The 14,802-nt window shown below is 41.7% G+C and overlaps 1 protein-coding gene across 2 annotated transcripts in view; it reads right to left on the reverse strand.

Annotated features, from left to right (window-relative positions):
• Positions 1-1,777: 1,777 nt before the first annotated feature.
• The window catches only part of Slc5a9 (solute carrier family 5 member 9), a 48,060-nt gene continuing 35,035 nt past the window's right edge, over positions 1,778-14,802 (reverse strand). Inside the window, exons 15-17 of one of the 2 annotated variants that reach the window (XM_074080193.1) lie at positions 12,301-12,475; positions 10,658-10,723; positions 1,778-9,813 (exon numbers count right to left, since the gene is read on the reverse strand). In XM_074080193.1, the coding sequence (XP_073936294.1) occupies positions 9,605-9,813; positions 10,658-10,723; positions 12,301-12,475 (450 nt within the window). In that variant the 3' untranslated portion in view covers positions 1,778-9,604. The remainder of the gene's footprint in view (positions 9,814-10,657; positions 10,724-12,300; positions 12,476-14,802) is intronic. The other variant, XM_074080194.1, reaches the window with a different exon arrangement.

Consider the following 14,802-nt stretch of genomic DNA (forward strand, 5'->3'; position numbering starts at 1 on the left):
TTTATTTTTTCATCCCCTTTTATATCCAGAAGCAAGGCTATTTAGAATTGGTTCGTTGATTAGAACATCTGGCCCAGAAAATGGGACAGCTATGAATTTGGCTGAAGATTCAGAAACATGGCTAGGGGGCAATGATTATTACCAGATTTCAAATGTCAGCAAACACTTCAAGGTTGCAGGAAAGAGAAAATAAAACATGTAAGGCTTAATGGCTTTTGCTATGACAGTCTTTGGTGCAGGTTGAATGGAGTTATTTGCTAAACACATGATAGTCTTTTTGTTACTTGTACAACTGGATTAATTGAAATATGTTACCACTTTATCTTGTAAAAGAGAAAACAGCCATTAGCCACTCCCCAGAACCTATGGAAAATGGAGAGGATTGTGGTTCAGTTAGAGTCTTGTCTTCAGAGAGCTAGTCAGCTTGGTTTGGATTTATGGCAAGTATTACCAACAGGCAAAGGTAAGGAGCTCAGTCAGCCATTTCAACCCCATCATAGACTCTGAGACTAGAATTTAGAGTACAAGATGTTAATTAGGGATTGCCTTTGGATCCACACAAATGGGAGGGAAGAGAAGATGCAGGATTGGGCCAAGAAAGAAGTTGAGCTGAATGCAGGCTTGATAGTGGCCTTGGCCAAATCTATGGAGAACTCTGGTACTAAAATGCCCATTAGAATTGCCTTATGTGAGGACGATGGCTAATGCTTTATACTTATTAGACATTGGATATGGACTGCCTTTCAAAGGATGGGTCCTCTGGTGAAGTGACTTTGCAGCCAAAGCCACCCTTGAAGAGATTTGCAGGTATAAAGGAAATGCAAATTAAAACCACGCTAAGATTCCACCTCACCCCTGCTAGAATAGCCATCATCAGCAACACCACCAACAACAGGTGTTGGCGAGGATGCAGGGAAAAAGGAACCCTCTTACACTATTGGTGGGAATGTAGACTAGTACAACCACTCTGGAAAAAAATTTGGAGACTACTTAAAAAGCTGGACATCGATCTACCATTTGATCCAGCAATACCACTCTTGGGAATATACCCAAAAGAATGTTACTCCAGAGGCACCTGCACATCCATGTTTATTGCGGCACTATTCACAATAGCCAAGTTATGGAAACAGCCAAGATGCCCCAGCACTGACGAATGGATTAAGAAAATGTGGTATCTATACACAATGGAATTTTATGCAGCCATGAAGAACAAAATGTTATCATTCGCTGGTAAATGGATAGAATTGGAGAACATCATTCTGAGTGAGGTTAGCCTGGCCCAAAAGACCAAAAATCGTATGTTCTCCCTCATATGTTGACATTAGATCAAGGGCAAACACAACAAGGGGATTGGACTTTGAGCACATGATAAAAGCGAGAGCACACAAGGAAGGGGTGAGGATAGGTAAGACACCTAAAAAACTAGCTAGCATTTGTTGCCCTTAACGCAGAGAAACTAAAGCAGATACCTTAAAGCAACTGAGGCCAATAGGAAAAGGGGAACAGGTACTAGAGAAAAGGTTAGATCAAAAAGATTTAACCTAGAAGGTAACACCCACGCACAGGAAATCAATGTGAGTCAATGCCCTGAACAGCTATCCTTATCTCAACCAGCAAAACCCCTTGTTCCTTCCTATTATTGCTTATACTCTCTCTACAACAAAATTAGAAATAAGGGCAAAATAGTTTCTGCTGGGTATTGGGGGGGAGGGAGGGGGTGGAGTAGGTGGTAAGGGAGGGGGTGGGGGCAGGGGGGAGAAATGAACCAAGCCTTGTATGCACATATGAATAATAAAAGAAAAATGAAAAAAAAAAGAGATTTGCAGGTGAAGGCTACCTCCCTACAGGACTTCCAGCAGCTGGGGCACCACAGCTTTCCTTGAAGAGGACTCTGGTGCCATACCACTCTGTGCTTACCCCACCAAATTCTATAATATGTCATCTTATTCACAGAAGTATGACTACAGAGAGAGGCTGTATCTTCTTTCTCTCCCAATTTCTTTCATAAAGTCTCAAGTATCTCACTATTCCCTAAATTACCCACATCACTGGACAATAAGCCCCCAAACACAAAACCATGGATCTATTACTACATCTGCAAAGTTGGTAGTATTTTATTTTTTTCTCTTTATTGTTGTGCTGTGTGGGGGTACACTGTGGCATTTACAAAGGTTCTTACAATGTATCAACTATGTATAGTTATATCATACTCAAATTCACCCTTTCCACACTCCGCCGTATCCCCTCCTACCCCAATTCATGGAATAGTTACAGTGGGTATCATTATTGCATTAACATGCATGTGTACTCATTTTTTGCACTGTATTCATCCCCCTACCCTCTTTCCCCACCACCTCCCACTCCCAGTAGTGCTTTTCCCAAGTAGGAATTATAAGGGAGGTTTAGAACCTTGTTCTCTTTATCAGGTTACAAATGCCTGGATTCAAATAAGCTATTTGGTAATGGCAGTAGGATATTCCAAAGTTATCCTAAGATCAATGTTCTCATATCTGAACTTGTCATTTTTTTCTTCCCTCTCAAGACCAAGTCCATTTTCTTCATTTCAATGCATTACAGTATCTACTCCCCAGGTCCAAGTCTGAAGTCTGGGAATTATTGTCCATCCTCTCCCTTCCCTTTGAGTCACTAAATCTGTAGATTTTGCTTCAGAAAGTCCTTTTAAATTCAGTTCTCTCCCTTCCTTCTTCACTACTTCTGTTCTAATTCAGGCTCTTCAAAAGAGGTTATCCTTTTATAATTGCAGTAATTTTTAATTTTCAATTTTATTTTTAGATGATACATTCAAAACATAAAAATTATACCTATTAATTGGGCCTCATTTAATGTTTAACAATTGTAGTAATTTTTAGAAATCAAACTGATATATTCTTTTGGTAACAAAAGACTAGGGAATAGTTTATAATGAAAATCAAGTTACCCCTCCATTCTCCTGGTTGCAGCTATACTCGTCATTGTTATCTATACCCAAATTTGTTCATCATCCTTGCTACAAACTTTCCTCCAAAATTCTCTCCCACCCCTCTCTTCTCACTCTCTGATAACTTCTACTTTATGTCCTCTGAATTTATCTATTCTAGGTACTCCCATGTAAGTGAAGCCATACAATATTTATCCTTCCATGTTTGGCTTATGTAAGTGAGCATATATATTTTGAAGTTCATCTATGCTGCAGTATATAACAAAATTTCATTCCTTCATATGGCTGAATACTACTCTACTGTGTGTATATACCTTATTTTGTTTATCCACTTATGTGCTGATACACTTTTTTTGCCAGTGGTTTTGCAAAAGCCTTACATCCCTTAGCAACCACAGATTATATGATTCATTCTATGTCACAAGAATGACATTACTATAAGCAATAAGATGCTACTGGAATATATTTGTTGCCCCTAACCTCCCTGACACTATTCCCTTCTTGCTACATCATGGCACCCAATTTATCCTGGCATTCAGTATTCTTAGGGCCACCTCTTCCTCTTCTCCAAGCTCATCTGGTCTATACTCTTATGCCCACTATGTGTCAGCTACACAGCTACCTCATTCTGTCCCCAATTACCATGTTCCTATTACCTATTTGTCTTACTTTGTATTTTTTTTGCCTCGAACATAATTCATTTTCTCTACATAAAAGGCTACTCACAATGTAGAGTTAGGTGTCAAAATCCAAGACAAGTGTCTTTCCTATGTAGCCTTCCCCAATTGTACCAGGTAACATTTTGTTCCATTCTCTGTTTTCTCAAAAGTATTTTTATTCCTTTAATTTCAATCTTTATTGCAATTCTCTGCAGTAATTTGCTTCTTGTCTGCCTTTTTGTATTTGACTGAAGTGTTTGAACTGTAGGGTTTTTTCCGTATTTATTCCATAAGTGTCACAAAGAATGCTAGGTGAGTAGGGCAGTGGAAGATACAGTTGAATACGGAGTCAGAAGTCTGAGTTCAAGGATCAGTCTGGACTCTAAGTGTCAGACCTTGGGCATATCCTATCACCGCTCTGAGTTTGTTTCTTCATTTGTAAATGACTCTACATCATAGCATGTGGTTGAGAACTGAGTGTGATGGTTGATGTAGAAGTGTTCTTTATAAAATAATTATGAATTTTTAATTGTCAGTTTTGTTAGTCTTCTTGCACTTCTAATCTCAGATAATTTTGCACTTATATAACAATTTTCTGAGTTTTTAAAAATAATTCCTTTAAGAAGACATCACAGATAGTGGATATGATGTAGATTTGAAACAAATGATTCATTTGAATTCTTCTTATATTGTTTGGCTTGTATAAATGCTTGGAAGTTGCAGGGATGCTGAGTATCGCTGATAAAAGCGAGAAATTTTCACTTGTCAGTGTGGTCCAGTGATAGATGCTCTGTCTCAGGAGTTCCCTGTCTTAGGAGTTATGCAGGAGAGGGCTGGAACCTCACCTGTGGAGGACACTGTTTCAGAGACCTTCTGTCCCAGGCTAGGCAGAAAGAAGGGCTGCTGACTCACTTTCTGAACATCTGTAACTCTGAAATTTACATACAAACCAGACTGAGAGATGGATCAAAGCATTTGTATTCTATTCAGGAAGTAAGGTATAAAGGTTGGTTTCTTTCTTTCTTTTTTTCCTCTTTAAGTGAAAGTTGTAGATTTAATATAAGACCACAGTAAAAAGTCTGACATTTCTACTTTGTGAATCTGGGCCAAAGCTGAGATTTGATTTTGAAATAGGAAAGTAAACTGCACCTCAATTTGAGTCTCTAGGATGTATATTTATATATAACCTTTAAAGTTCTCCTAACTTTTAACCCTGGAGAAAGGAAGAAATTACAGTCATCTTACTTATGGCCAGAAGTTACAGTGACACTCCTTGTAGGTTAATGGAAAACTGACACTTTTTTGCCCAGGCTTCCAGCAGTTTCCACCACCGATGTGAACCCTCATACCCAGGAACATAGCTATAGGTCTTACATGTTAAACTGAGTGCTTTTGTGGTGCAAGCTCAATTACAAATCACTTTAAAAAACATTTCTTCATGGTATTTTTAAGTGTACTATTTGTTTTTAAATGCCGTCCTTTCACAGTCCAAAGCTGCTTCTTAAGGTTGTTATTGTTCATGCAAACCCATTTCATTTCTTTGAGAATGACTTTTCAGTGTTTTTCTGTTTGTACTGTTGCCACTCAAGCTAGCATGTGACTTACTTTCCATGTGCTCACACACGGCCACAATCCACCCACCCTCCCTCTTTCTGCCCTCAACTCACTGTGTATTTAAATCAGAAATACATGCTGCCAATTTTAGAAGGATCAAAAGTTTACATCTGACTCCCTTATTGAGGATGAAGAAATTGTGGAATGGTGGAGAGGGTCACAAATCAAGATACAAATCTGTGACCCCCTAGACTAATATTTTATCCCTTCTTGCAGTGAGTGGAGGGACCCAAAAAGGTTGCAGAGAGGTGGTTATAGCTCTCACTGTGGTGACTGACAGATGGTCCAATGGACAGGCAGTTTCTTTCAAGTAGCTTGGTAGAGGGCCTGTCATCATTTTACAATTGAGTCATCCCTCTACCATACTCCCCATACAGACCAAGGGTTAAGAACCTGCTGAAATACACAGACAATAGGCAAGAGAACTTCTTGTTCATATACACATAAGATGGTAGAAATTGAGACATGAACTTGAGAACAAGGCCCTGAAAGAAGACCAGAAACATGGTAAAGGTGACAGAGTTGGAAAACGATCACAAAGGCATTAGAGTTAATGAGGCTGATTGCTGCGTTGGAGACTGGGGTAACAATGTACAAAACACAAATTATGGACACTACCTTCTGATATTCCTCAAATGCACTGGCATTCTGAATGTGAAGATGGGGGTGTTGGAACTTGAAGACAGAAAAGACTGCCTAGCTTTTTATTTATCTATTGCTGTCCTCCAACTCACATTTTGGATATGGTTGTTCTCTCTCTTAAAATGTGATATTTTCCTACTTGCCTCTTATGAGTTGTAGAATTCAATGAGACCTCATTTTGGTAGAGCTTTGTAACTTAAAAGTCTGTAAAGATACTGTTCATTACTATTTATCTTGGTTATAGTTAAGAACTAGGGAGTTAACAGAGTCAAAATATTATGGAGTAAATTTAATATTCATGAATTCACTAATTCATTGCCCATTTATTGACCATGTAATGTCCTCATGCCATGTAATCTCTGGGTGAACACAATGCCTACCTTTAAAGAGCACCAGTCTATGGGAAAGAGATATGAAAATAATGATAATATTAACATGAGATTTGTTGGGTAGAAAGAAGTACAAGCACCTGTGGAAGCTCAGAAGAAGGACACAAACCAACTTTTGTAGGTGGCATCAAGAATTCATAAGAGATGATTCCTGGATGAGCAGAATATAGGAAGTATGGGGTAGTGTTTTAGGCAAAGGAAGCCACATGAACAATGGTATGGGATAGAAGAAGAAGGGCTGGATGAGAGGGCTTGGGAGTCCCCTCTAAATGGTGAGAGTGTGAGAGACACATTTATGAAGACCTAAATATGTATGTGACTTGTGTACTAAACTGGCCCAAGGCCTAGTGATGAATGAAGATTTCCAAATGTTTACTTTCCTCCAGCCTCTCCTGTTCTATATATGAATACCATGACCCTTAACCATTTCACGTTCAGGGTTTGCTTCTGACTGTCTCCCCACCGGCAACTTCTCTATCTTATGAACAAGAAGTCCTTGAAATTCCCCCTTGGGATCCAGAGCTGGGCTTTGGGAATAAAGTTCAGATTTCCTGATTCACAGCACATGGTTCTTTCCTTTCCACTATTTTGCTTCACTATTCCATCATAACAGTTGAAGGAGAAACACGCTGGTCCTTAGAATGCATCTGAGGAGCTAAGAAGACTCCTAAGCTTAGACATCACAACACCCCCCCAATGTCTGCTTATGGCAGGTTATTCATAATGTTTAGTGACAAAATGAGAAAAATCTACATTATAAAACCTCAAAACTGGAGATGACTTTGAAGACCTCTTCCTACATGTGCTTTCCTCTGCTTGGCACCCTTTCTCTCCCTACACAATCCCTCTACATGGCCAAAAACAGAGCTGAGGCTTGATGGTAGGCAAGGGAGCTGTTCTTCCTGTGGAGAGACACCTTTATTGTCACTTCACAAAGCCTGAGACTGAAGCCTGATTTCTCACTAAAGGACTCTTAGCTTGTTTCCCAGTAATGGCCCATGAGACTGGGTTCTAGTAGTTTGTTTGGAAGGACAGTTGAACAAACTCCAGCAGGGAATTGGGGAAATAAGACAGAAAGGGAAATGAGCTACGTAGGGAATGTTAATGGGCATATCAATGCTGTGGACATCTGGGTCTTATTCCTCTGAGAACCTCTGTAAGATGGTTTAGAACAAGCCTCTGAGTTCTCTCACTTGAGGAAAAGGAATCAGCAATGCTATCCACCAACCCTATTAACCATTGGTTTAGGGCTGCACCAAAGTGTGTTAACTCCCAGCACTTACAACCTGTTCATTGCAGAAGGCTGAGCATCCTTCAACAGTCAGAGAAAGGCCTCTGCAGAGAGTTGCAAGGTTTGCAGCAGGAAGTGATGGCAAATAGGACTGGTGAGTGCCTAAGGGATATATGCAGGGTACTGATAGACTTAGCTCCAGTGGCCAAATGCCCATTATCTCCTGTTCCTGGCCAGTAAATCTCACAGCTCTGCCTTAGAGAGGAGAGGCTGAAGCAAAACGTAACTTATGAGAAATTAGGTACATAGGATTGGTATTTGCAAATTAGTGAGTGATATTCCCATTTTATGGTGACCCAGTATTAATTTTTTGCCTTAACACTTTTGCACATGTTGTCCCCCTACCTTGTTTGACTTAGAGGAAACGCCCCTCCATCCTCCAAAATGAAGCTCTGGTATTCACTTTTCTGTTGTGCCTTTTTCTGATTCCCCCGGTAGCATTAATTGCTTCTGCTCTTTGTTCTTATGCATGCTGTGCAAGCTCTAAAACAGCATTACTCTGTAGTATTAGGCCTCCCTATGAGTGCATCTCACCTGCTGCTGATGGCAGGAGTAATAGTTGATGTGTATTAAGTGCTTTAGTTATGTGCCAGGCAGCATTTTGAATACTTTCTATTTGAATTAACTAATCTAATCCTCACAATGAACCTAATAAATAGCTTCAATTATGATCTCCAATTTGTGGATAAGAAAACTAGGTCAGAGCAATTGAGCAACTTTCTCAATGTCATGTAGTTAGCAAGTAGCAGAGCTAAGATTTGGTTCAGAAAGTCAGTCTTCTAGCTCTGTCCTAACCACTGTATAGAATAGCCTCTCTGTGTAAGCAGAGCAGGCAGGGAGCTGGGAGAAGGAGGGGCATTCTTACCTTTTCTTTGTCATTGGGCAGGGACTGCCATCTCATTCTAGATATTAATATATTCTAGTTCTTTCCAATCCCTCTTGAAGAGACTCCTCCCCACCAAACAACTCCCCAAATCTCTTCCTGGTCAGCCATAGCACAAAGTCCATAAGACCTAGAAGAATTTATTAATTCAATAAGCATTTATTGGTACTTGTTATTTCTGGGTACAAAGTCACTTTGTACTTAGAAATATTTGTTGGTCCCTGCCCCTTGAAGTATACCATCTAGGACAGAGACAACATTACTGAATGGGACCCTGACCTAGTTTGGGGCATTAGGGCAGCTTGCTGGAGACAGTCACTTAAATGGGTCATGGTGTATTCCAAAGCAAATGGATTCATTGCAGGCAAAGAGGGAGGGGCAAAGGCCCTTCTGCATTAGCTCCTGGGCTTTCTGTGCTTCCTTCTGCAGGGCTTCTCTTAAGCACAGAATAGCACATCTTGATTCCTCATGCTTACAAGTCATGTCTCTCCAACTGGACTCTAAGCTTTTGAGGCCATGGAGATTTTGTGTAGGTTTGGGTTTGAGAATAGGAAGAAGTAGGATTTAAATAGTGCCAAGGATAGTGTCTGGTCCAGGAGCTCACTGTCCCAAATTCCTTCTGTCATCACTTAAGTTTCACACTTGGCTGTTTACCTTTTTGGATCTGACAGTCAGGATTGTGGAGTTGCCAATGGATTGGTAGATTCATGATACAATAGATTATTGGGGTTGAGATTAGATAGCAGAGGCAGGGCATCTGAAGGGAAAGAGAATAAGGGAAATGGAGGAGCAAAGATGTACTCAGTTTTATAAAATTTTACTACTCCTTATATCTTATACTCTTCTAACCTGAAGACACACACACAGAGCAAGGATTCTTGAGTTAATTCATCAGGAAGATAGAAACAGTGTTTCCGAGGTAGGAATGTAAGGAAGTATAGAAAGAGAGTTGGCATTGAGAGACCCAGTGTGAATCCTACTGTGTGGCCCTAGAGAAAACCCACTCTCTCTGGACCTCCATTTCTCCACTGGCCACGTGTGTTGGATTAGATAGTATTCAGGTGCTCTGGCACTCTAGGCCTCTGTAGTCTGCAGTTTGGACAGCAGGATAAACGATGAGCCTGTTTTTGTGGCTATATGGCCCTGGGCTGTGTTTAATCTGCCTTGGCTGAAACCAGGTTTATGGAGTCAAGCAAAATAACCCCAGAGGAAGATGTTGATGGCGAGCAAGAGGATGGCATTGATGTTGCAGACACTTCTCCAGATGGGTTCCTCCTTGATGCTGGTCAGCTTCTTTTCTAGTGCAGCCTTCTCTGCAGGGCTCAGGGCCTGCTGTGGGGACTCGGAGAGCCCACATAACCATCCCCAGAGCAGCTGCACCCAGGACCTGCGTGGGACTAGGAGACAAAGCCAGAATGGGAAGAAGAAGGAGAGTGGGGGGGTTGGATAAGAAAGGAGAAAGGAAAGATTGGAGAAGGGATAAGAAAGAGCGAGGGGAGATGGTGAGAAGCTGAATAAAGGGGTGGGAACACAGGAAAGTGGGAGGATTTTTGCAAACCACAGGCTGGGTGCTAAAGTGGAACTAGACTGAGCTCTGACTATGGCCACCGCATTAAAACACAGCACAGTGAAAGCATCTTGTTGCAGGTGGATAGTGAGTTAAGGAGGGAGGCCAATGCACTTCATTGCAATTCAGAGCACAAACCCAGAATGAGGACAGAGAGAAAGAGCATTATCTCACCCAGGAAGAAGGAAAGCATTTGAACCAGACAAACTATTGCCCCTGCTAAGGAGCCAGGCTCTGAGCTGGAGACCAGGAAGTTGGCTTCAGGGCCAGACAAGCCTTCAGCAGAGTGACACCATATGTAAATCACTCAGCAACTCCCTTGGCAGGTGCTTTCTCCCTAAGGGCTTCAGTGACAAACATCCTGTGTTTCTAATGAATAGAGGCTGGACAGCCCTGTAAAAATTACCAGTGCTGCACAGAAAGAGGTTCTGGTGAACAGGACATTCTAAATAAACTCAAGTCTGGACCAATCCAGGCAGTGGTCCTCCGTATGGGGAAAGGGTGCTCTTTGAGGGTGAAAGAAGCACAATTCACACACAAAAAAACTAAGCTTAAGAAAGTGATAAAGTGAACCTTTACAATTTTTAAAGTTAGCAGGTAGCATAATAAAAATAAAATTAATGTAAGAAGTCTGTCAAGGAGACTGAAAGGAACACACTAGGAGTGAGTGGTACCTGGTGTATGCAGTGCAACAATAGAGCCATCTGGCCTGGCTCCCCCATTGCAGAAGAGGAAAAAGTCTAAGAGAAGGGAGAGACATGTTCAAGATCATATAGCTGCAGAGCTCTCATTACCTAAGTAGTTATTAAGTAGAATGTAAAGCAAAATGCAACTGGGCAACTGATAAGACCAGGGAGGGTGACTGGTCTTTGGTGGTGTTTTCTTAAGTGAGTCCAGGTGTGTGAGAGACCATGGAAGCTTGTGAGGGACAGCATCAGCTTTATAGATAGCTTTGTATAGTGGTCCATTGGACTTTAATTGTTGCAGCTTGGGCAAGAAGCTTTGAACCTTAGCACTTGATGGGAGTTGTCATTAATTGTAGGTGAGTGGCTGTTTGTCTGGAGTGAGGGCCAAGAGCAAAGGGGAAGGTCCTGAAGAAGGGCAAGAGCCTTCTTAGACCTCAGTGACAACATAAGGCCCTAGTACCCATCAAAAGCAGAACTGAGTGGCAGAGTTGTCAGCCATGTGAGTCCACCAAGTAATTCTTTGATAACATTGTTTATGCTCTTAATTTACTGAAACTGGAAAGTAAGGCACCCCAGAGGCTGGTATAGAACTAAGACATTTTCTGAGTCTGTCATGAAAGAATTTTGCCCAATCTGCTGCAAAGCAATTACTACAGAATCTCTAATTCTATTCAGGCACTTAGATCTTTTCTAACTGAAGCAAGAAATACTTAGGACTTAAATTTCACTGAATTTCTACTTCATAAGAGCAAGATAAATTAATTTGGACTTTAACTTATAAACTGATATCACTTTTTGGGTTTTGAAGTTTTCCTTGAGTTTATTCTAATTGCAAAGTCTCTATAATGTCTTTCCATAATTAGAATGTCTTAAAATTATTATTTAATCTCACTACAGGAAGGTTATGGCTGCATTATACTATTATACAACAGGCACATTATATTTTATAGTTTAATTAATGTATTATTCCAACACTTTTAAGAACCTTTGGAAAGCAGGGTTTATATAGCTCAAGAAGACACACTGAATGGTGGTGCTGTTTTGGGACAAGCTCAAGACGCAACTGAATGGACACATACTATTCTCGTTCCATGAGGTTGAACAAGGCTTCTGTGTAACTGTAGACATAACTGTTAAGCCCAGTGGGGAACAAATAGTGGTGGCAGGAACTAGAGTTAGGTGTGTTTTGGGCTATGCCTGATTTTTCTGTCCATAGGTTCATTCAACCCAAGGGAGGCAAAGGGACTTCCCTGTGGATAGGTTTGGGAAGGACAAAGAGGGCATGTTTGGCTCATCCTTTACAGGCTGTGCTATTTTTTAGGTCTGCTGGTGACCAGATGGGCACCTCTGTTTAATGCTGGGTTCAGTATTAGGAAGGCTCCTCCCTATGGCAACCAAATCTGTCCACACATACTTTGTTAATTATGAGGGCAGTATTTTTGTTCCCATCTCCTCTACTCATCTGTATTCTCAATAGTCATATGGGAAGGGAGGGCAGGTAATTTTTAATGGGTTGCCTCAGACAACTCCATTCCCCATTACCCTCAAATCAGACCTTGGGAGGCTCATTACATGGTGTCTGTCCCCATTGCTCCTCTATGATGCACATGCCCATCATGCCTTCAGCCTACCTTCAAGCTGCTCCTGGCCCTGGCTGGGGTTCTCTTCCTCTCTACTTCCTCCTTCAGGGCATGTCCCAGATGACCTCTTTGCTAGCCCTGGGGTGCTCCCAGTCTCGCTTGCACAGACATCCTTTTCCAGCTCATAAGAAGGGCAATTCCGTGTCCACCAGGTCAGATGAGCAAGCTGGAGGGAAAGGAAATGTTGCCTGGAGTCAGTGGCTAAGAAGCAAAGGCCTGCTGTAGGATAAGAGGCTTCCTTCATGTGATGCCATCAGAGCAATAGCAAGGAATGGAAGTCAGGTACCCAGATCTTGGCCCTTGCTGCCCTGTTCTTCTAATATGAGCCTTCTCTGAGCAGGCCTGTACTAGATGCTTGAATAGTACAGTACCTGGGTCAGCCACCTGCCCCAAACTCATGGAGCTCACAGAGAAATGAATCTGGATAAGGAGGCAGGTGCCTGATCAGGAAAATCTTTGAAGGTCAGGTGGAGGAGCTGAAACTTAAAAACCAGAAGCTCCTTGTAGTCCATGGAGAGTCACTGCAATCTTTAGACAAAGCAAAGGCTTTTTCTGGGATTTTCAAAGATTTCTCAGTGAATTGAAGTGTCCAGCCTGGAGGCTGATGAAAAAGTGAAGCAAGAAATATTGAGCGCCTGAGGTAATGGAGAAGAGAGAGCAGCCTTTTTCTTTCTTTCTTTCTTTCATCTTTCTTTCTTTCCTTTCCTTCCTTCCTTCCTTCTTTCTTTCCTTCCTTCCTTCCTCCCTCCCTCCCTTCCTTTCTTTCTTTTTCCTGTTTTGCAGTGCTGAGAATCAGACTCAAGGCCTTGTACATATTAGATAGGCAAACATTCTGCCACTGAGCCACGTCCTCATCCCTGGAGGGAGCAGTTCTTAAGGGATGTTACAGAGGTAAACTCTCCAGGGCATGATGACAGATTGAATGAGCTGGTGTGGGCAAAGGCTACTACAGCTCTCAGATTCCTGCTTTAGATGATCAGATTAGTGATGCTTCTCCAAGAATTGAGAACACAGAGTAAGAGTGGGTTTTGGTGCTGGTGAGAGAGAGTGAAAGAAAAGGAGAGATGATTCACAAATACAAATGTTATTCATGATGAACTTGAAGTGTCTATAAGACTTCCAAGTGGAGACATCCAGTAAGGAAAAATAATCCTTTTGTCCCTTGGATGGACCTGGTAGCTTTCCTTCTTCTCCCTTTTTTGGTGGCCCAGCAGACTGAAACACAGTGAGTTCTCTGGCTGATACCAGTGGTGGTGGAGTTAACCATGACTACCTGAGCTCTTTTCCAACAAAGTTCTTCTTCTGTTCAGGCAACCCTATGATACGTTGAGCCAGTTATCCCCTGTCCTGCTCTCAACTTTCTACTTTCCCCTGTGCTATGTAGGGCCAAGTGTGTTTTGCTATGGGATAAAAAAGCCTGGGTAGCTTCCTTGCTTGCATATATCTCTTAAACCTTACTTTATACTTACTCTGTATGTCAGTAGTAGCACACGGGACAGTGTCTCTATTTTTCACCAGGAGGTAGTTGGATTCGGGATTCAAATCTTTGGGGAGGGGATTTGACTAGAGATAGAATTGAGTGTCATCTTTATATAGGAAGTTGTTTGAATTCATAGCCCAATAATACTGTAGGGTGAGAGGGTTATAGGCCACAGATGGGTTTCTGAAGAAAAATTGTACTTAAGGGACAGAAAGAAAAACCCATGGAGAAGTCAGAGGAGTAGAAAACCAAACAAATAGCAGGGAAGGAAATGTATCATAGAAGTGAGTAAAAGAGCTGTAGGTTCAGGAAGTGAGTGGTCAGTGGTGTTTAATTCTCCACATGATTTACAAGGTAAATAGAGGGAAGCAGTCATTGATTACAGCAACAAAAAGTTATGTGTGACCTCAGTGACAGCATGTCGGTGGCATGCTGAGGACAAGAACCAGACTATAGCAGGTTGAGAGGAAGCAAGAGGTGGAACAGAATGGGAATAGGCACTGGTTTTGCAAAGGTTTGCTGTTGATGAGAGAAAAAGGAAGCAGCAATAACTAGAGGAGATCAAGATCTGGGGAAAGACTCTAAACTGGGATTGACTCCCTTCTAAGGAGGGAGAAGACGAAGGAGAAGCTGAGGACTCAGTAGCAGATCAGCTCTAGAGGGAGTCATGACAGGAGCCAGACTCCCTTGCTCATCTGTGACAGCCCTGCTTTCTTGGGGGAGTCAGTGAAACAGTGAAACCAAGGTTTGTAAATTCCAAAACACCATACAGCTGAGGGTGTTATTAGTGACTTCCACTCAAGGTTTCAGGTACTGACTTCTGGCACAGACTCTATTAGGGGTTGAATTGTGTCCTCTCGAGATTCATATGTCAAGGTCTTAATTCCCAGTACCTCAGAATGAAACTCAATTGAGGCACTCACTGAGTAATTCTGAATTGAATGAGTTATGCTTCACTTGAGAATTCATAGCCCAATGAACCCCACTCCCAGGGACATCTGTGTACCAGCAAG

The sequence above is a fragment of the Castor canadensis genome, chromosome 7 (genome assembly GCF_047511655.1).
Source record: "Castor canadensis chromosome 7, mCasCan1.hap1v2, whole genome shotgun sequence".
In the NCBI taxonomy this organism is placed as follows: domain Eukaryota; kingdom Metazoa; phylum Chordata; class Mammalia; order Rodentia; family Castoridae; genus Castor; species Castor canadensis.